The sequence below is a fragment of the Canis aureus genome, chromosome 16, assembly GCF_053574225.1.
Source record: "Canis aureus isolate CA01 chromosome 16, VMU_Caureus_v.1.0, whole genome shotgun sequence".
NCBI lineage: Eukaryota > Metazoa > Chordata > Mammalia > Carnivora > Canidae > Canis > Canis aureus.
Genome location: NC_135626.1, coordinates 51,299,535 through 51,321,852, shown reverse-complemented (window position 1 = coordinate 51,321,852; position 22,318 = coordinate 51,299,535). Strand labels below are relative to the sequence as shown.

Below are 22,318 nucleotides of genomic sequence, written 5' to 3'. Positions count from 1 at the left end.
AACCTCTCAAGTGAATGTGAAGAAGGAGCTCGGACAGAATCATGTTAAAACCCAATGAAGCCCCCAGCCTCCAGCCTCATTCCAAATGTCCCCTCTCTATATAGCCCTGAGTTTCTACTATGATGTTTTGTGTTTTGATTTCCTCTGCTGGTTAAAGTGAACTCAAATGATAGAAACATACGGCAACATGAAGTGAAAATCTTAACTTTTGACATTTGCAAAAAATATGATTGATTTCAGGACTGAAGCTGTGTGAAACTTATCTTTTTTTACTACTAAAAAAGGACTCACCCAATGAATTAAAAGTGAATTAAGATGGTTAGGGGAGAGTTATTTTACAACAAGTTGTCAGGTATACCAGGAATTTTATAAATTACCTAACTGTAAACAATCAATATTCTAATTACAAATTATTCCTGCCTATTCATTAAGTTTTCTAAGGACTTCTCTTGGCTAACTTTTACTATTTTATCAAAATTAGTAAAATCTAATTTTAAAATATTCTATAATTCTGAATTTTTACTCATTCAGAAAATCTCTTTTCATTTGTTTGAATTACTGTGATTTTTTCCTGCATTTTATTTATAACAGCTAATCAATATAGAAGAGGCAACATCTTTCAGCTTATACCTGCAGAAACTAATAAACTTGTATTTCAACACTAGCAAATATCAAGTGGTCACCCTTAAATTTCATAACCTTTTAAATCTGACCTTTCAAAGTTCTTATCATTCCTCTTAAATTAAGGGTAGAATGACCTTAATCAATCAAAATTCTACAGAAAATAAATAATTTTACTGAAATTCTGCAAACATAAATCAGAGCTTTGATTCAGGTGTAGAGTGTTTGTGTGTTGTGTGTGTGTGTGTGTGCATGTCCTCAATTTACTTCCTTACAACTAATTAGAGCAGAAGAAATTTGGGTTATGAATCTTTTCTACCTGAAGCAGAAATTCCTTTCAAGAAAAAATAACCAAATGTCACATGAATTTCAGTTGACCACAAACATGGGTTCAAGTACAAATGACATGAGTATCAGGTGTTTACAACTGGATTTTTTCCTCGTTTCAGAAAACTTGAAAAAAAGTCCAAAAGGGAAGACTCATTTTGTTGATCCACCTGACTTTATTTAAACCTAATAAATCTTTTGAAAAGGACGCAAAATAAAACCAATTATCGCTTTTAATAATACAAAGACAGGATATTAGAACAGTTGAATGCTGTGGATGTTTTAAAGTTGTATATCAACTTCAGATCATAGATTTCAAATTAAATACTTACTAATCAATCACTATTAGTAAAGCTATGAACATCTACAGCAATGGAAATATTACAACTTTATGCCTTTTGGTTCAGCTGAGGAGTCTTGTTGGGAAAACAGTGTTTAAAGACCTTTGATCACACAGATTTTTTTAAAGACGTAGAAAAGGAAATAAATGGTCACATTATTTCTTTTTGGAGGCTAAGGGTTAGTGTCCTATAAACCTTTCTCTTCCCTGAAGTGCCTAAATAGTCACTTGTATTAGATATTCCATAGATACTGAAAAAAATTAAAAGCTTTTGGTATAAAAGATACTAATCACAAGTCAATATGCATTACCTAAAGTTTAAAAGTAGCCACATGGGAAAAGTGAGAGCAAGAGTATCAACTATTTGCACTACTTCTTACTTGAAAATCTGAAGGATAACACATTCTGTACAACGGTAACTAACATTTACAATGGAACAAATTAAAACTGTAAATAGTCAACAAATTCCAAAACTCAGGCATTGGAAACGATATATATTGGTGTGCTCTCAAATTGGCCAATAACAAAAATGGAAATAATTAACATTTATATAGTTTGTAACACACTTCCATATATGGTAATTGACTTGATTTTCACCGGAGCCTGATGAAGTAGTTATTTCCCCCTGACAGAAATAAAAAAGGGAGAGGCACCTGGGTGGCTCTGTCAGTTAAATGTCCTCCTTCGGCACAGGTCATGATCCCAGGGTCCTGGAATTAAGTCCTGTATTGGGCTCCCTGCTCAGCGGGGAGCCTGCTTCTCCCTCTCCTCCCTGCTTGGGCTCTCTCTCCCTCTTTCTCCCTCTCTCTGTCAAATAAATAAATTTTTTAAATCTTAAAAAAAATAAAAAATAAAAAAGTGAAAGGAGTATAATGCATAGCCATACCTTCTGATTACAAAATCTGTGATCTTTCCACCATCACTTTTTGCTTTGTGTCTATATAAACCCAATATGTACTTGAAGAAAACATGCTCCTTAGTGAAAGAATGGCTTAGAGTGACATTTTGTGGTAGGACTATTGTGGTAAAAATGACAATTGACTAAGAAAAATCTGGTGGCCTGTGCCTATGAAAATTCTGATAATATACCAGACACTTTGAATTATACCAAGATGCACTGATGTGGTCTGAGATGAAAGATCAGTATGGTGGGGAACAATCCTCACATCATTTACACAATTTTTCTTGAAGTCCCCATCACTTCTAAGACATTTCTTATGGCAAGGAGAAAGGGTGAATGGGTGAATGAATAATGGATGGATGGATGGATCCATTCTATAAAGGACCCAATACTGTATTTCCCACACTATCCTGACTTTTGGCATTCTTTTTTTTTTTTTTTTTAAAGATTTTATTTATTTATTCATGAGAGACAGAGAGAGAGAGAGAAAGGCAGAGACACAGGCAGAGGGAGAAGCAAGCTCCATGCAGGGAGCCCGACACGGAACTCGATCCTGGGTCTCCAGGATCAGGCCCTGGACCGAAGGCAGCACTAAACCGCTGAGCCACCCAGGCTGACCAACTTTTGGCATTCTTAAGCTAGAACAAAGTCACTTCTATTATGTAGGGAAATTATGACTTATGGGTAGAGCCTGATTCAGAACAGAGACATACGCTTGTAATCTTAGAAATATTTACCAAACATCTGCTATGTTCTCAGTATTTAGATCTATTTGGGGCACTTGGGAGATTCAGACACGTATAAGATATGGACTTAAGTCTAAAACAGAGATTGACAAACTTTTTCTGTAAAGAATGAGATAGTAACTATTTTAGGCTTTGTGGGCCATGCAGTCCTTGTTGTAAATATTCAACTCTACCATTGAAAGCAGCCACTGACAAGACATAAATAAATGGGCATGTTCTCCAAAAACACTATTTATAAAAGCTGGTGGTGAACTGGATATGGACCATGAGCCACAGTTTGCTGATCTTCTGGTTAGAACCAGTGATAGGATGTTGCCAACTCCACTCTCCATAATACTCCACTCGACTCAGCTGCCAGGGTGAGCTTATGTTTTAGCACTATGTCACTGCTATTCTTAAAACTCTTCAATGGCTTAGCACCACTCACAGGAAAAAAAGTCCATACTTCTTAGCACAATATAAAAGGCTCTTTGTGTTCCACTCCCTGCTTTAGTCTCCTGACTTCTTCACCACAATGTCTCTACCTCCCCTCCCCTACCTTTTATGATGAAGCAATACTGAATTACCCTAACGCACCATGCTATTTTGTGTCTCTGTTCTTTCTACCTACCAAGAGATGCATTCACCCAGAAATTTCTCTGTGAAGCATCCCCTCACCCCACAAGTTGACCACATATGACAACTTTCCACTTCCTTACATCTCCTGTACTTTCTGTTACTGAATGTGGAGATTAAACTGTGGGCTGCTTATCAGTAGATGGTTTAATTCTTTCAGGTATAGCATTAACCGCCAAGCACAGGATCTGGCATAGAGTAGGTGCTGACTGAATCTACTGTGAACCAAAGTCAGTCAAAAACGTACCATAAGTGACACATTACTATTTCAAGAAGGAAGACAATAAATACTTCTTAAGGAGACAATCAGAAAAGATTTGAAGAAAGTGGTGTCATATGAACTAGGTATTAAAAAGACAAGTAAACATAGAGGGTAAAGACTTCTGCAAAAGCAGAGAAGTGAAAAAAATAAGTTAATGCCTGATGACCAATGAGTATTTAAGTTTGGCTAAAGTATGGAGAATAACTGGGAACACATTTGGAAAGGTCAGTTTAGGGTCAGATCTAGAGGACCTTAAAGATCAGGCTAAGAAGTCTACTTCGTCCTGAAAGTTTCTGTAGGGTAGAATAGTATGAAACAGGAAGACTAATCAAACATAAAGTGAGTAGAAACTAAGGACACTGCCAATACAGAAGTGACAAAATTTGGCAAATGACTTGATGTAGGGTGCACCAGAGTGGCAAGAATTAAAGATAATCCTGAAGTTTTACTCCTGGGAGATTATGATAAACAGGAAAATAGGAACAGGTAGAAAAGCAGTTAAAAAAAAAAAAAGGTCGTGAATTTGGTTTTGGAATATTAAATGTGAGGTCTGATAAAATATCCAGGTAGAGGCATTTTATATAAATCTGAAACTGGGAGAAAGAAGCTTTCAAAAGATGAGATGTAAATCTGGGAGTCATCCATCTATCCCTGAAGAGAACAGAGAGTAAAGACTCAAAAGCATTTTATCAACATAAACGTATCCTGGTTATGTCTTCCTACCACAGTATCAATAACGTTATCGTACTAATTTGCAAACATGTCCATTCGCCTGACTCTGAATTCCTTGAGGGGAGAGGCTGTTTTTTATCATCTTTGTGTCTCCAGCTTAATAGTCAGAAAACAGCAGGTATTCACAGCATATGTGCTGAACAAAGCAGCCTCCATAATTCCAGCAGCCACTGTAGAAACCCAACTTCCTATGACATGTTACAATTCAATACGGTACAAAGATTAAAAATTAAATTCTTCATCATCTTCATATTCACATGTCTGTATAAGATGGTGGCAAGCTAAGGCAGATGTGCTAGTGGTCACTGTGGGGCAGATGCCAGCATTACCACTCTGAAGCTTTGGCAGTTGACAATTCCATTTACCATGCCTCTTCTCTGTCAAAAGTCAGCATTACTATAGCCCTTGGCTTGTTTGAAAGGAAAGAGAAAGAACACTGACACAGTATTTAGAGAGCTGCAGATTTCTAATGTGTTAGTTGATTTTCCTGACCTTAATGTGTCGGTTCATAGCAGTGGACTGTGCCGCCCGCACCAGACCTTCCAGTTCAGCACCACTGAAATTCTTGGTCTCTACAGCCAGTTCTTTAATGTCTACGTCAGCAGAGAGTAACTGATGCCCTCTCATCCGTGCTGTGTGGATATGAAGGATCTGTAATCGACCTTTCTCATCTGGTAAGCCTGATAAAATTGAAAATAAAATAGAAATTATTATCCTAATACTTTTCTTAGGTATTTAAGCAGGTAAGCATGTGCTCTTCATGATAGACAACTTCTCTAACCAAAATAAAGTTATGGACCTGAATTCTTTTTTTTTTTTTAATTTTATTTATTTATTCATGAGAGACACACAGAGAGAGGCAGAGACACAGGCAGAGGGAGAAGCAGGCTCCATGCAGGGAGCCCAACGTGGGACTCGATCCAGGGACTCCAGGATCACGCCCTGGGCTGAAGGCAGGCACTAAACCGCTGAGCCACCCAGGGATCCCCTTACTAATGAATTCTAAACACACAACCTCCCCCCAATCAGTGACAGACCTGCTTACCTATCTCCATTTTAACTTCCAGTCTTCCAGGTCGAAGGAGAGCCTCATCTATCAGATCTGGTCTATTGGTCATTCCTGAGCACATATTTCAAAACAAAATAACAACAGTTCAAAAATAAGATAAAATTTCCCTTTAATATATGTAAGAACAGTAATTTCTCAAACAAGCTAAGACATTTTTTATAAACGTCAAATAGAAAACTATTTATTCTCATTTGTTCTTGATCTGTTCTAATGGAAATACCTGAAGACTCTGCTTTGGTATTTCACTATATTATATAGCCAATGGACGATAAATGTAATGAAAACTTCAAATATTTAAAAAGAGAGGGTAAGGTTCAGAGAGGCTAAGAAGCCAGTCAAAGTGAGAGAGGTAATGTGAACATTATCTGTCCAACCCCAAAGTCCCTCTCTTTTTTTGTAGGCCAATGGTTTTCAAACATCATAAATATCAGAAGTTTTGTTTTGTTTTTAAAGTCATCTTCAGAAGAACCTCAGTATATGAAACAGTTAAAAGAAGTTATAATTGGGATACATGATCTGAAGCTCACTCACAGACCCTGAGGCACCTCTGAGGGCCCCTGGAGGCCTATAGGATGCAATTTGAAAACCACTGCATTACACTGTGCTGCCTTTTTCATCTTTAAGCTATGAGCATATACCCATGAGTCACTAAAACTCATCTTTTATTTGTCCTATTAAGGCTAGACATTAAAATACATACTTAAGATTCTTCACTATCACTTGATTCTAATTTGGAAACATGGGCAGTACAGTATTAACTACAATCTACACAGATCTTACTTCAGAATCTATGTGTCTAATGTTTTTGAAATCATAGAACTTTTGTTTTTTAAAGCAAACATACCAATGACTAAGATGTTGTTCAGTTGCTCTACCCCATCAATTTTGGACAGCAACTGGTTGACGACAGTGTCATGAACTCCTGTGCTACCAGCCATGCTCCCTCTCTGCTTGCAGATAGCATCAATTTCATCAAAGATGATTATGTGCAAACCACTGTTAGCACCAAGCTAGTGAGGGAAGAAATTATAGTAAAGGTCATAATTTGAATATATTACTAAACAAACTAATCAAAAAAAGCAAAACAAAGCTGTCACAGATGGATTTTGCTTTACTTTGACTAATAAATATAGCAGGTATAATCATGACTGCTAGCCCCTCATTCATTCATTCATTCATTCATTCAGAGAGACACAGAGAGAGAGAGACAGAGAGACAGAGACACAGGCAGAGGGAGCAGGCTCCATGCAGGGAGCCCGACGTGGGACTCGATCCTGGGTCTCCATGATCAGGCCCCAGACTAAAGGTGGCGCTAAACCACTGAGCCACCGGGGCTGCCCCTGCTAGCCTCTCTTCCTATTGGAAACGCATTCTCAGAATTCTGCAAACTGATAAGGCATTCCAGAATGTCATATTTAATAGCCATAAAACAACAAGACACATTATGTATTGATGAATGTGAAGAGTCCATCAAATAATCTGTTCATTGACACACATTTCTTATCTCACTTTTGAAAGAACTCCTAATTATCAGATGCCTGTGTTAAGTCAATGAATGGCAACTCCCATTTTCCTTGAATGTTGGTGAGAGGACTGTCTCAGTTGCAGATTTAAAGTTTGTCTGTATATTATATAGTTAAGGAGTAACTCTACCCAGAGGTAGACTAGGAATGGGCAGATGATGGAAACAGGTGAACGTGATTCATATTTGGTTATATCACATGAAAACAAAGTACTTCTTCCTAACAGGAAAGTGAGAGACATAGTTTATAGAATAGTCAAGGGGGTGTTGTTTATTCCACACAGTGATTTGTTTGAATTTATTGAATACAGAATCATCATTATAAGAAAATTGTTTATATATGGGAAACTTTTAATAGACACAAATACTTTCAAATGCTAATAATTAATTAGGTTAACACAGACCTAACAATTTATATTCAAGTACTTAAGTCTCTTATTAGGAACCAAAGGAAGCATAGTCCATAAATTTTCTTTTTTTTAAACAAAAAAGTATCAGGATTAACAAAACAGGTAAAAATGAACATAACTTACATATGGATAATATAGATGATGGGCATAATGAGATTCAGGATTAGATATGGTTGGTATTCATTAAACCGCTGGTAAGGAATCTTTTTTTTAATAGAGTTGGGTTTTTCTTTATTCATTATAAAAGCATTAGACGTTAACTGAGCAAAAGTTGTAAAACAAGTTAAAAATAAATTATGTCATATCATACCTATGACATATATAATACCTAAAGATAAATGCTATTAACATGCTGTTAATTTATTTCTACATTTTAAATTTATTTTAATTAAAAAATTGGGAACTCTTTGCATCTTGTATTCTCTTGAACATTAACTATTCTTTGAAAACTAAAATAGTTATTTTTGCTTCTATTTGCAAAATAAATGATCATTACAGAAAATGTGGAAAAATACTAAAAAAATCTAAAGAAATCACAATCATCCAAAATTCAACTAGCTACAAATAATTCATATTATTAATTAGGTGCTGTGTAGGTAGTTTGTATCCCTTTTTTTAGTTCAGATATTATCTTCAGCCCTTTCATATGGCTATAAATATGACTATATAATTTTTAATGGCTCCACAATATTTCATTGTATGACTGGTTACATCTAACTTCCTCTAACATCACATTACTTCCTTCTTATCAGGGACGCCTGGGTGGCTCAGTGGTTGAGTGTCTGCCTTTGGCTCAGGGCATGATCCTGGATTCCTGGGTTTAAGTTCCACCATCGGGCTCCTTACATGGAGCCTGCTTCTCCCTCTGCCTGTGTCTCTGCCTCTCTCTCTCTCTCTGTGTCTCTCATAAATGAATAAATAAAATCTTAAAAAAAATTCCTTATCAGATTTTTAATAATTTCTAAGTTTTTAGTATATGCTGCTATAATAAACATTTTTTAAGATTTTTAAAAAGATTTTATTTTATTTATTTATTTTTTAAGATTTTATTTTTAAGTAATCTCTATAGCCAACACAGGGCTCAAACTCACAACTCTGAGATCCAGAGTTGCATGCTCTCATGACTAAGTCAGCCAGGCATCCCATAATAAACATTTTTGTACTAAACTCCTTGATAATAGATATGATTACCTTCTAAATGCAAGTGGTTACTTTAAAAGACGTGTTGAGTATTTTAAGGCCCTTGAAATAGGTTGTGAAATACTTTTCCAAAAAGATTTTATCATTTTATAATCCTACCAACGTATATATGACAGTGCCTATCCTGGTATATCCTTACAAGTAAAAAATATTAGAAAAATCTAAAAAGAATTCCCAACTTGATAGCTAAACAATAGTGTTTTTCAATTGTTTTTACCTGGTATATTTCTGATCGCTGAAGAGGCTGGCACTTTTTAAAATCATGTTTTTAGGGCAGCCCAGGTGGCTCAGCGGTTTAGCGCCGCCTTCAGCCCAGGGCATGATCCTGGGGACCCAGGATTGAGTCCCACAAGTCCCACGTTGGGTTCCCTGCATGGAGCCTACTTCTCCCTTTGCCTGTGTTTCTGCCTCTCTCTCTCTCTTTCTGTCTCTCATGAATAAATAGTAAAGTCTTTTAAAAAATAAGAAAAAATAAAATCATGTTTTTACCATTTGTAATTTCTTTTATTATTTGTACATATGTTTTGCACATTTTTCTGTTAAGATTTAATAGTATTTTTATTGATTTACAGAAAAATTATTTATATATTAAGGGTATTATTTATTTGTTATAAATATTTTATCCCAGTTTTCCACTTATCTTTTATTTATGGTATATTTTTTAATATAGAAGGACTTTTACATTTTTAAACTATATAAATAGCCAAAATTACTCACTTTTAATTTTAGGATTTTTATCTTTTATTTTTCTTAAGATTTATTTATTAATTTGAGAGAGAGCACATGAGCAAGAGAGAGAGCAGGAGCAGAGGGTGAGGGAGAAGCAGACTCCCTGCTGAACAGGGAGCCCAGGGCAGCCCAGGTGGCTCAGGGGTTTAGCGCCGCCTTCAGCCCAGGGCGTGATCCTGGAGACCTGGGGTCGAGTCCCCCGTCTGACTCCCTGCATGGAGCCTGCTTCTCCCTCTGCCTGTGTCTCTGCCCCTGTGTGTGTGTTTCTCATGAATAAATAAAATCTTAAAAAAAAAAATGAACAGGGAGCCCAACACGGGGGCTTGATCCCAATGCCCTGAGATCATGACCTGAGCTAAAGGCAGATGGCGCCCCTAATTTTATGAGTTTTAAAAATTATTTTTACTCTTAAAATTCTTTCTCATTACATACCCTGATGGTCACTTCTATTTTCTTCTTTTTTAAATTTTTACTTTACATATAATTTTTCAATATACTTGGAGTTTCATTTTTGTATTTGGTACATGTGAAGTAAGAATCCAAGTAATTCTTACTCAAACAACTAACTGATCCAGTACTGTAGACTAAATAATCTTTTCTTCATTGATTGAGATGTCGTTTCTATCAGGGTTTATATTTTTATATTATTACCAGCCTATTCTGCTATAGTAGTAAGGTTAGGCAAGCTTGCTCCCTCCGTAGATTATTTTTTGTCAATGATTTTGACTATTTTCAACCATGTTTATTTCTACATGAACTAATATTATTAGAATCATTCTACCAGAGTAAAAACAATCTCCACCAATTAAAAACAAAAAAGTTAAAAACAAAAGATCCAATTTTTGACTAGAATTAATTTAAAAATATAAATCAGTTTAAAAAGTACTAACATCTTTATAGCATATTTAGTTCTTAATAATGATATATTGGGGTACCTGGCTGGCTCAGTTGGTAGAACATGCGACTCTTGATCTCAGGGTTGTGAGTTTGAGCCCCACACTGAACACAGAGATTATTTTTAAAGAGTGAATAATGATATATTTATCCAATTATTCAATATCCAATTATTAAAGTCTCCTAATAGAGTATTATAGCTTTAGTCATAAAGACTCATACTTAGGTTTTTTGGTTGAAACTATGAATGATATTTTTTCCATTTTATTTAGAAATAGTTTACGTTAAGTTTGTATACTTACTCTATATCTGGCCACTGTACTCATATCTAAGTTTCGTGTCCTCTTTACTAAAAGGTGTACTTGTTTGGGGTCTGAGAAATTATCTCTGAACAAAGACATTTATTTTTTTTAATATTTTACTTATTTATTCATGAGAGAAACAAAGAGACAGAGGCAGAGACACAGGCAGAGAGAGAGGAGCCCAATGCAAGACTTGATCCTGGGTTTCCAAGATCACGCCCTGGGTGTGAAGGCAGGCACTAAACCGCTGAGCCACCCAGGGATCCCATGAACAAAGACATTCAGAAAAAGAGAGATACTAATAGATAACTTAGAAACATATAGGGCCACTTGAGCAAAAGGCTCAGAAGTAGTCAAGTCCCAACAGAAGGGTTATAACATTTATCTAATATTAGAAGTTATTACAGCACAGGGACTGAATACAGAAGCAGACCTTTCTACAGAAACAGAGGTCACTAAAGGATTTGCAAAAGCAAAATGCTCTTATATAAAATGTTTTTAATTGTGACTTTAGGATGAAAAAAAGGAGAAGTATGCGGTTAGGTTGGTGAGAAGCAATAGTACAAAAATGAGGTAAAACGAATCTGTAAGAGAATTTCAGTAATGGAAGTGGTGATGACTAAAAATGCAAAGTCCTAGGTTTGATTACCGACTGTATGTGGAAGGGGAAGTGACAACAAAGATAAAAAATACCTTGTAGTCATAAGATGCAGAAAAAAAAGATACAAGAGAAAAATTTTTTTAAATTTCTTCCATAATAATATTAGTGTCAACAGGACATCTTTTTTTTAAAGATTTATTTATTTATTTGAGAGAGAGAAAGAAAGAGAGAGAGAGAAAGAGAGCGCAAGCGTGAGCAGGGGGAGGGGCAGAGGGAGATAGCAAGAGAGAATCCCAAGCAGACTCCTCACTAAGCACAGAGCCCAATGCAGGGCTCGATCCCACGACCCTGAGATCATGACCTGGGCCAAAACCAAGTCAGATGCTTAACCAACTGAGCTATCCCAGGTACCCCCCCAATAAGGTCATCTAATTAGAAATGTCCTCCAGAAAATAAGGTATACAATCAGACAAAAGAGCACAGAACAATAGGTCTGGAAGTCACCTACAAACAGTAAAGAGTCTAGTAGCAAACTAGATTCTGTAAGAAGATGAATCATACAATTAAGCTGGAGAAACATAAAAGACAGATCCTGGGCTGTGATACCACATGATGTCTCCAGTAAAGGCAAAAAGGAGGGTCAGGAAAACATCACAAAGATGAACTTGTTACATCCAAAGTAGGAAAAAAAGTTTCCAAAACTGATATGAGATTGGATCTAAAATAAATCTGAATATGCAAAGTATTTTTTAAAATCAAAAACAGATAAAACATTATATGATCCAAAATTCCACTCCTGGATATATAGCAGCTCTGCTCATAATTGCCCCAAACTGGAAACTCAAATGCCGTTTAGAGGGTGAATGGATACACAAACTGTAGTACATCCATACAATGGAATATTACTCAGCAATTAAAAGGGATGTTTGATACATCCAGCAACTTGGATGTATCTCAAAGATAATATGCCATGTGAAAGAAACCAGTCTCAAAAGGTCATATGTTAAGACCCCATTTATATGCCATTTTTGAAAAAACAAAACTATAGGGTTGGAGAACAGATCAGTAGGTACCAAGAGTTATTAGCAAAGGGAGACTGACCATGAAGGGACAGCATGAGGGAATTTGTGTGTGTATATGTGTGTGTGTGGGTGGGGGGGGGAGTGATAAATGTTCTGTATCTAGATTTTGATAATGGTTACATGAAACTAAACATGTCTTAAAACTCACAAAACTGCATACCAGGTTAAGTCAGTTTTACTTCATAATAACAAATTTTTAAAAACAGATACAATATCTTATAATACATTCTATTATTCATATTTGGATTATTGTTCACTCTTTAATGCAATTCTCTGCAAGATGATAGTCATATATTCATCAAGATTTCCAAAATTTAACTAGGTTTTCCCTGAACACTACTTACAGATTATTCTCCTTCCACTAATGTTTTAAAAACTAAATTTGAATCTGAAAAAAATTAATTTCCTCAACATAGTATAGTCATATTTATTGAACAGATGTCTGATGATAAATGATAGCTTGTTGCCTAAAAAGAGAAATTCAACACTGAAAGCTATCCTCTTTCCAACTGTAGAAAAGACTGAGCGTAAGGAATTGGGACTATATCCTCAGCTTTGCCAAACACTTCTGTATGATACGGTATTAATTCTTGCCATACGAGGACACTCCTGTTTGTGATGGAAAAACTGAGATTCTACAATATTTTTCATAAGACAACCTTTACTCAAGGTTGTCTGTCAATTTAGCATGAAACAAAAAACTGCTAAAATGTATAAATTTTTTTTAAATGTGTAAATTTTGCTGTCAATATGCCTAATATTGCCACTGGAATCATGACTTCCTTCTCAGTCTGACCTCAAAAATCATCTGGATAGAATACCAGAGACAATAGGAACACTGTAGGACCAAAGAAACACTCTGTCTTAAACATAATTCAGTACCATTCTGACCTTTTCAGAACCTTACTAATCTTGTGACCTGTCATCAGGTGTCTCCCCCAACCTAGTCAGCAAAACCACATCAATTTTTACAGGTGTGTTACTTAAATAAAGGTAAGTTCTTGTAATGAATTAGGAGTAAGGTAAGGAAGATGTCGAGATTAATATCCAGAGATTAATATAGCTGACTCATCAATAAACACTTTACCAAAGAGTTTAAATTTCCACAGTGCAATCCTCTTTAATTCACTGGCCTCTGGCTCCGTTCTTAACATCTGCAAAGTCTTCCTCCACAGAAACAGAGCTGATGCTGTTGAGCCCATGGCAACTGCCTTCGATAATGGCTGTTCTATATTTAACCAGCTTGACCTATATGTAAGTGTTCATCTCTGTCAGCCTGGACTGTCCAGAATCACAGAGGTGATGCTCTTCTTTATTATGTAACCCACATCTACCCTCCATGGGGTCATTAGCTGAGTATACCAAGCCATTCCCAGATGTAAGAGTTGAGAAAAGGCATAACTGAAAAGGCTGACTAGGTTAACATCTACCTAGAAATTCTTTGTGGAAACTATCATAACAGATTTTATAAAATGCTTCTTTAGGGGACATTTTGACTCACCCACACCTAGTGCTCAATCCTCAGTATACAATCAGGGTCCGTTAGACACAATTTCAATTTTTAAGTTTTTGTGTTGAATAGTTTTAACTGTTTATAAATATTGGTATTTCATGACTTTTTTTTATTAGAAGTCTTCCACAGAAGAAAATGGAAAATATTTTTTAAAAAGTAGAACAGAATACAATAAAACTCATTCTATCTTGCAATTACCATATGAGACCTGAACATACGAACAAGAAGTTAATGGGATGGACAGCAGCAGGGGGAAAAATCACCTTGTGTCAGTGAAAAAAGCAGACCTGAAGCATTAAAATAATAAGGCAACGTTTTTACTGTCAAGAAAGAGTGGGAAATTACATTAGTTAGATTACATTTATTAAAGCTTACTAGATTTAAAAAATATTAGAAGTTATTATGTTTCTGAGTATTATTTATATTGAGCCATGTAAATCTATTATGATTCATGTTAATGTCTGTATGATATACCATTTCCTACTGGGGAAGAATCAAGAGGTTTCTACTCTTTCCCCTATTACAAATACTGCGGCAATCAACATGCTGGTATATGTCACTTTGTGCCCAAGTGCAGGAGTGTTTCTCTATTGTTGCTTTTTGTAGTAAAATTTGAGGGTCATGAGGCTTTGCGTCTTCATGATGTTTCCTAATTAATCTGTAAGATTATTATCCACTTGGTACACTCTTCTAATTCATGCCATAATAACGTATATGAGGTCCTGTTTCTTCACAACTTCACCGACTTTGGGTGTAGTCTTTGTAAATTCTGCCAGGTTGCCTATAAAAATAATGTCTATCATGTGTTTTCCTGAGCATCTTTTCATTTGCTTATCTTCAGTTGGGTTCTTCCTCTAAGAACTGTCTGTTCATATCTTTTGTTTTGTTTTGTTTTCTGGCTTTTTTTTTTTTTTTTTTTTAAGAGAGGGGAAGAGAAAGAGGGAGGGAGGGTGCAGAGGGAGAGAGACCATCTTAAGCAGCTCCATGTCCAGTACTGAGCCCAACGTGGGGCTGGATCTCACAACCCTGAGATTATGACCTGAGACGAAACCAAGAGTCAGACACTCAACTGAGCCACTCAGGTGCCCCTGCCAGGTTTTTTTTTTTTTTTAATTGTGGTGTTTGTCTTTTTCTTTATTATAAAGGAGTTACTACAGAGAATTTATTTATAAAACATCAATTCTTTGTGGATTATGTGCATTGTAAATATCCTCTCTAGTTTGAGACCCTCTCTAGTTTGAGACATCTTTTTCTTTTTTTAAATATTTTATTTATTTGTGAGAGACACAGAGAGAGAGGCAGAGACATAGGCAGAGGGAGAAGCAAGCTCCTGCGGGAAGCCAGATGCAGGACTTGATCCCAGGACCCCAGGATCACAACCTGAGCTGAAAGCAGACGCCCAACCACTGAGTCACCCAGGTGCCCCAAGACATCTATATTTAGTGTAATTTGTCAGAGGGAATTTTCTTCATATTATATTAATGTAACCAAATTAATGTTGTGTTTTTTTAAGATTTTATTTATTCATGAGAGACAAAGAGCGAGAGAGGCAGAGACACAGGCAGAGAGAGAAGCAGGCTCCATGCAGGGAGCCCGATGTGGGACTCAATCCTGAAACTCCAGGATCACACCCTGAGCCAAAGGCAACACTTAACCACTGAGCCACCCAGGCGTCCCAGCAGTTTTTTATTTTAAGGATTTGATTTCTGTATCTTAATAAAGAAATTCTTCTTGGGGCGCCTAGATGGCTCAGTAGGTTAAGCTGCCTACTTTTGGTTTCAGCTCAGGTCACAATCTGAGGGTTGTGAGACTGAGCCCCGAGTTGGGCTCTCTCCTCAGCAGAGTCTGGTTGAGAGTCTTTCTCTCTCTGTCCCTCTTCCTTTACCTCTCTCCCCACTTGCGTGTGTGTGCACATACTCTAAATAAAACCTTTTTTTTTTTTTTTAAGAAATTCTTCTCTAGCCTTTATTCTTAAAGCTTTTGGCCTAGATTTCTTCTAAAAACATTTACTCTGGTTAGTTTATTTCTTGCAAATCCATTTTGCAATTCTGTATGATATGATAAGGACTGTATTTTATCTTTACCTAAACAGAAAGCTGATGATCTCATCCTGATTCATGGATTATTCTTTCCCCTTTGATTTGTATTATCACTTTTCATATAGCGAGTTCTTTCTGTGTTCTATTCTGTTTCCTTGGTCTGTTTATGCAAGAAAATATAACCGTCTCGATTACTACAACTTTCAGTAGTAATTGACACAATTACGTATTCCTGATATGTATATCAAGATTATACAATCATGATATATATATATATATATATGTCTTCATAATTTTCCAAAATTTTCAAAGCTCTTCAAGTATCCAAAACAAAACAAAACAAAACAAAACAAAAAAACCCCACCAAGTTGTCAAATTCCAAAATATTCTTGCCAGACTTGACTGGAAAAGCATAAATTTATAAATTAGTATCACTTAATGATATTGTCAGTATTCTTACTTGTAAACATTTTTTATCATTACTAGTTCTTGAAAAAAGAGTCTCAAAAATGTTTATGATTTTTTCCTTTAATTTTCCTGTTAAGATTTAATTCTAGGTACCTTATCTTTTTGGCTTGAAGTAAGTTAAATTTTTTTTAAAGTTACATTTCCAGTATCTTCACATTTTGAGTCTTGCCTTCTAAAGTATTTGGATTTTCTTTATTCTTTTCCCAGCTCCTCCTCATGCTTTGGAAAAGTGTGAAAGTTATGCACAATTTTTACATACACATTTCACTAACAGTTTGATGTTAATTAACAGTACTATCTTTTCCCAAATGGTATGAAGATCTTATAAAGATTTAATTCACTTCCCATGTCTTTTTTCATATTTTAGTTCTATCCTTCACAAAAAAAGTTTTTTTAATAAATTAATTTTTTATTGGTGTTCAACAAAAAAAACTTTATTGATGACTATTATTGCCATCTTATACAGTGATTATTAAGTTTACTTCTTTTAAACATTTTATTGTGAAGTATGGCATACAGAGAGGGAAAGTTCACAAAATATGAATGCATGTTTCAAGGAACTATCACAAAATGAACATCCATATAATGTAACAAGAAATAGAACAGGGTTAGCATTGTGGGAGCATGTCCTTACAACTATTCCCAATTTCTCTCCTCCCATTATTCCCCATAGGTAACCCCAATCTGATTTTTTATGGTAATTACTTCTCTCTCTATTTCTATAGTTTACCACCTAAGCATATATCATCAAACACTTTATTTTCGTCGAACCTTGTATAAATGGAATCATACAATCTGTATTCTTTCTTGTCTGGTTTCTTTTGCTCAACATTTATTTGTGAGATTCACAACTGTGTATAACTATAGTCTGTTTATTTCTTATTACTGTGTAATACTTCATTATATATTTACATGACAATTTATCCATTCACTGGATATAAAGTTCTAAGTGAACAGTTCTCTCTTAGCTTCTGAGAAATAGCATTCAACTGATTTCTGGCTTCCATCATTTGTGTTAGTATTTTCTATCACTTTTCATTGCTTTCATCCTTTGTCTCTCGTTATTTCTGTCTAACATCTTTCAGTGCCCTAATTCTCTCTTCAGATGTGTCTAATCTGCTGTTTTAACCCACCTACTTAATTTCAGTTGCTGAATTTCTCATTCCCAGAATCCCATTTGATTTTTTTTTATAGTTTTCAGTGCTCTGCCAAAATTCTTAACCTTGTTTCCCTTTGAATGTGATAAGTGTAGTTATTTTAAAGGTCTGTATCTGAGAATTCCAATACCTGGAGGTCCAATTTCGATCACCTTTTGTTTCTCTTTCTTCAAGTTCTTTATGTCTTTGTATACCTGACTGTTCTTGATTATAACCAGGCATTTCACCTGCAAACTACAGAAGTAATTTGTGGCCCTGCATGATACTACCTTTCTCCAGGAAGGATCTACAATTCTGCTGGATGCCAAGGGACACTAGTGACTTAGAAACCTTCAACTAATTTTAAAGAAAATTTTATATTTAAAAGAAATGCTATTCAAAGCTGGTCTGCAGCTTCTGTGACAGCATGTCTACTTCCCTGCTTCTATTGTGTAGCCCTCCAGAGTCCCAGCTCAAACTGAGGCATGTTCATCAGGTATCTTCTCTTCATAAGCCACAGATTTTTAAACTCTGCCCCCTTACTCCTGCTGGCCTGTTAAAAGGGCTGCATAGCTGTTTAGCAGCTCCTTCCAGAAATGGCTAATATCTCCAGAGGAATAGTGACCCTACACACTGGGACCTTTTTTTCTGAGCCTCCATTTTCCTCCTCTCCAGAGGTTTGCTTATATCTATCAACCCCATACTATCATTAGTCCAGGATTCATTTTTAAATCAATTTCTCAGCATGGGGACCCCAAACCACATAGCTCAGGGGTGATGGTGGCAGTGGTGATGGCAGTAGTGATATGCATGTGTGTTTTCAAATCCTAAGCATGAGTTAAGAATCCGTAGTTCAGAATTCCCATTAGAGATTCTTTAACTCCCACAGCAGAACTCAGACAGCTAAATGTTTTTATTTCTTCGTGCTGGTGAGCAATTTCTAGTCCATTCTTTTCATTGAAGACACAACCCCTTTGAAGGTTTCAGTTCCTAGTTCACACCTTAAGTAGGTTAAAAGACTTATTTTCTGCCTACTAGTGGATACTAAAACCCAAACTCATACATTACCAAAACCAAAAGCTGCAGCTCATATCTTTACCACTCTAATTTTCAAAGTTTTTTCATTTCTGAAGATGTCCTTTTCTTTTCTGAGAAGTAAATTATGCATTTAATATGATTTTAGTTATATTTTACCCAGCATTTGAAGATGTTTATAGAAGACAAGTTTTCAGGTTACCTAGTCTACTGTGTTGCTAGGAAATCCTATGGCAATGTTTTTAAACATTGTCAATGAAATAAATCTGGCAATGTTTTTAAACATTGTCAATGAAATAAATCTGTTAATATTAGTGTATTAGGGTTTTCTAGAGAAATATAATCATTAGATGGATCTATAGATCCATCCTACTGGTCACCTGAAAATACATACACACACACACACACACACACACACACACACACACACACACAGATCTATATAGATCTAAATAGAGATCTACATCTATCTACAGAAAGAGTAATTATAAGGAATTGGGTGACGCAATTATGGGGGTTGATAAGTCTCCAGATCTGCAGTTGGCAGGCTGGAGACACAAAAGAGTCAAAGGTATAGTTCTAGTCCAAAGACTTGCAAGCTGGAGACTCAGGAAGAGCTGAAGTTTCAGTATCAGTATAAAGGCAGAGAAATGCTGATATCAGTAGATGCTGAAATGCATTATACTGATGGCTCAGATAAAAGCAGTCAGGCAGTAGGAAATTCCCTCTTAGGAGAGGAGCAGCCCTTTTGTTCTAGTCAGGCTTTCAACTGATTGAATGGGGCCCACCCATATTAGGGAGAGCAATTGCTTTACTCAGTCTACCAATACAAATGGTAATCTCACCCAGAAATATCCTCACAAACACACCTAGAATAATGTTTAACCAAATGTGTGGGCACTCTGAGACCCAATCAAACTGACATAAAATTAACCATAACAATTGGTATACTCTGGTTTGACTTTTAATTAATTTTTTCTAAGACCCACATTAAACTTTCCTTTGAAACCTAACAACTCACACTTGTCATTCTACAACTGAGGAGACTCAGTGCTAAATAAACTAGCTTTCTGCACATGAACCTTACATATAGATAATCCTATAAGTCATTTTATGAATTTAATTTCCTCCTTTTCCAAAGGATAAATGAGTTCAAGTCTCTGAAAGTAAAGTGGAATAAAAGTGGCACTTGAAAATAAATTCATGATCTGCTTTTGCAAAACCTTTGGCTTTTACATGTGGGTAATAGCATCTGCTCACATCATGTAAATTCCCCATAATCCCTGGTTCAGTGATATAATACAGTACTAAATAAATTTTACCTGCATGTTTTTCAAAATATGGATCACATAACAAGTGTTCCCCCATAGCTTTGGGTTTCATTCATCATATAAGTGATAACAAACTTTTACTAAATTATATTAACATTACCCTCCTTTGCTCCTCTTCAGCATCAGCAAAGAGTTTACGAATGTTAGCCTCTGATTCTCCCACATATTTGTTAAGGATTTCTGGCCCATTGACCACTTTGGGCTCCCTTGCATTCAACATCTTGCCAATCTGTCGAGCCAAGAGAGTCTTACCACAACCTGGAGGCCCGTACAACAGGATGCCTTTAACATGTTTGCAACCTAAAAAGGAAAAGAAAACAGTCTTATATCAACTAAAATCCAAGTAAGATATCTGAAGGAAAATTTTCTTTCTTCTTAGTATGCATGTTAGGAAAACTACAGTCATTCCATTAACATATAATATCCAACTGCCATGAGCACAACAAGAATGAACAATTAAAGCTCTCCCCCCCCCTTTTTTTTAAAGTAGGCTTCACACCCAACATGGGGCTTGAATTCATGACCTAGAGATCCAGAGTCCCATGCTCTAGTGACTGAGTCAGCCAGGTACCCCTAAAACTCTTTTTTTAAATAGAAAATCCAGAAACAATTCCTACATGAGTACCAATATTTGAGGGTGAAAGCTGCCAATTAAAGGTCTTTGGAAAAGTATATTTGAACTATCATTTAGAACAAATATTTTTAACTCTGAAAAGGTCTCTGACCTAAATATCTAATTAGGAACTATTACTTGTTTTCCATTATCTTTTACTTTAAAGTCAAAGAACAAAAGAGATCTACTTTTAGGCAAATTTAACCCAACACAAAATCTATTATGATACAGGAGGCTATGGAAACTATATCTTAGTCATAGAAATTACAAGTCTACCTGTCAACACAAGCCCTTGAAGAATGGGCAAACATGTTTTGCATTGGCTGGTATAGAGCAATCCATAGGATCCAGATGGATGTTACGACTTGGTGGATAAAGCTGAATGTCCTACTTCATGTGACTAATGCCAAAGGAGGCACATGCTTTTCTCAGCGCCACCCAGATAAAGATGAAGTTTCAAAAGAATAGTATTCAATTCTTTCCTAGGTAAGCATTACTAAATGCCTTAAAAGGTGTCAGTAACAAAAGGGAAAGAATAAGACTGGTGATTTAGACTCCCCAGGATTTTTTTAACCAACTCTTCTTGAGCATTTACTCCATTTCTAAGATTTCAAGGACCTGTGGTTTCAGTTTACTAACTTTAGGAACTCTCACCTTTCTAGCAGTCTCACACTTAGGATGCGTGAATCTTTTGAGTTTTTTCCTTTTACTACACCAAAAAAAACACTTTGTGAAATAACGATTTATTAGTTTTCAGTGTTATGCTCAAAAGTACAGGTGAAAAAGAAAATTTCTAAAAATGAAATATAAACAGTATGTTTCCACAGATAATAGTTTGTCTTTATTTGGGATGAAAGTCTTAAAAATAATTTTAAAAATTATGACAATATATTTAATAACTCACAAAAAAGAAATCACAAGGTACAACCAACTCTACTATATATTTTAGATTCTGAGTAGGAAGACCCTTTGGGTTGCCAGTATGGTCATTGCTTCCATATGTCAAAAAAAGACTCCCTTTTAAATCCTTTAAAGAAATGAGATCTGTGTTTATGGTTAGATTTGTAGAGACAGGGGAAACTTAGTGGAAACCCTTAAAGGCTTAGAGTCTTAACTCTTCTCATCACAGAGTAAATTCCTGGCCTGAGAAACATGGCTCAATAAAATGTCTTTGCCCTTGATCCACCCTTGGAGCACAAGTAGTAGTGAGACAAGGGGTAAGGCCTGAGCTTCCCCTAGAAGCCAATATCATGAGGCACTGCCAGCATCCAAACCATTGGGGCACTTTTAATGAAGACTTTGGAGCCTGGCCACTAATCTTACCCTCCAAGCCAACTGCTATCATCATGATTTGAAATTATTCATATAAACCACAGCAGAGGCAGGTGGTCATGGCAGTGGTAAAACAAGGCACAGGAAAGGGAAGCCAGAAAAGAGAAATGAAGACTTGCTGAGGACCTACAAAGTACCAGGCCTTATCTTCATCCTCTAATTTAACTTTCTCCAAGTTTATCAATTTCCTCCTAACAGTACTTCCTTCCACATTAAGCTATACTTTCAGAACACCTGGGTGGCTCAGCGGTTGAGCATCTGCCTTCGGCTCAGGGCGCGATCTGGGATGGAGTCCCACATGAGGTTCCCTGCAAGGAGCCTGCTTCTCTCTCTACCTCTCTCTCTCTGTGTGTGTCTCTTATGAATAAATACTTAAAAAAAAAAAAAAAAGCTATACTTTCTTTCAGGGGTTTTCAACTCCTTATCCTTCTTACAGTTCTATTCTACTCCTCCCACAGGCCTAAACACAATATGACTTTTACTGCACCTTCATGTTGG

The 22,318-nt window shown here is 36.0% G+C and overlaps 1 protein-coding gene across 1 annotated transcript in view; it reads right to left on the bottom strand.

Moving 5' to 3' along the window:
• The window catches only part of NSF (N-ethylmaleimide sensitive factor, vesicle fusing ATPase), a 144,680-nt gene that overhangs the window by 53,386 nt on the left and 68,976 nt on the right, over nt 1-22,318 (bottom strand). Inside the window, exons 9-12 of the mRNA XM_077854029.1 lie at nt 19,976-20,175; nt 6,458-6,623; nt 5,590-5,664; nt 5,037-5,224 (exon numbers count right to left, since the gene is read on the bottom strand). Of these exons, the coding sequence (XP_077710155.1) occupies nt 5,037-5,224; nt 5,590-5,664; nt 6,458-6,623; nt 19,976-20,175 (629 nt within the window). The remainder of the gene's footprint in view (nt 1-5,036; nt 5,225-5,589; nt 5,665-6,457; nt 6,624-19,975; nt 20,176-22,318) is intronic.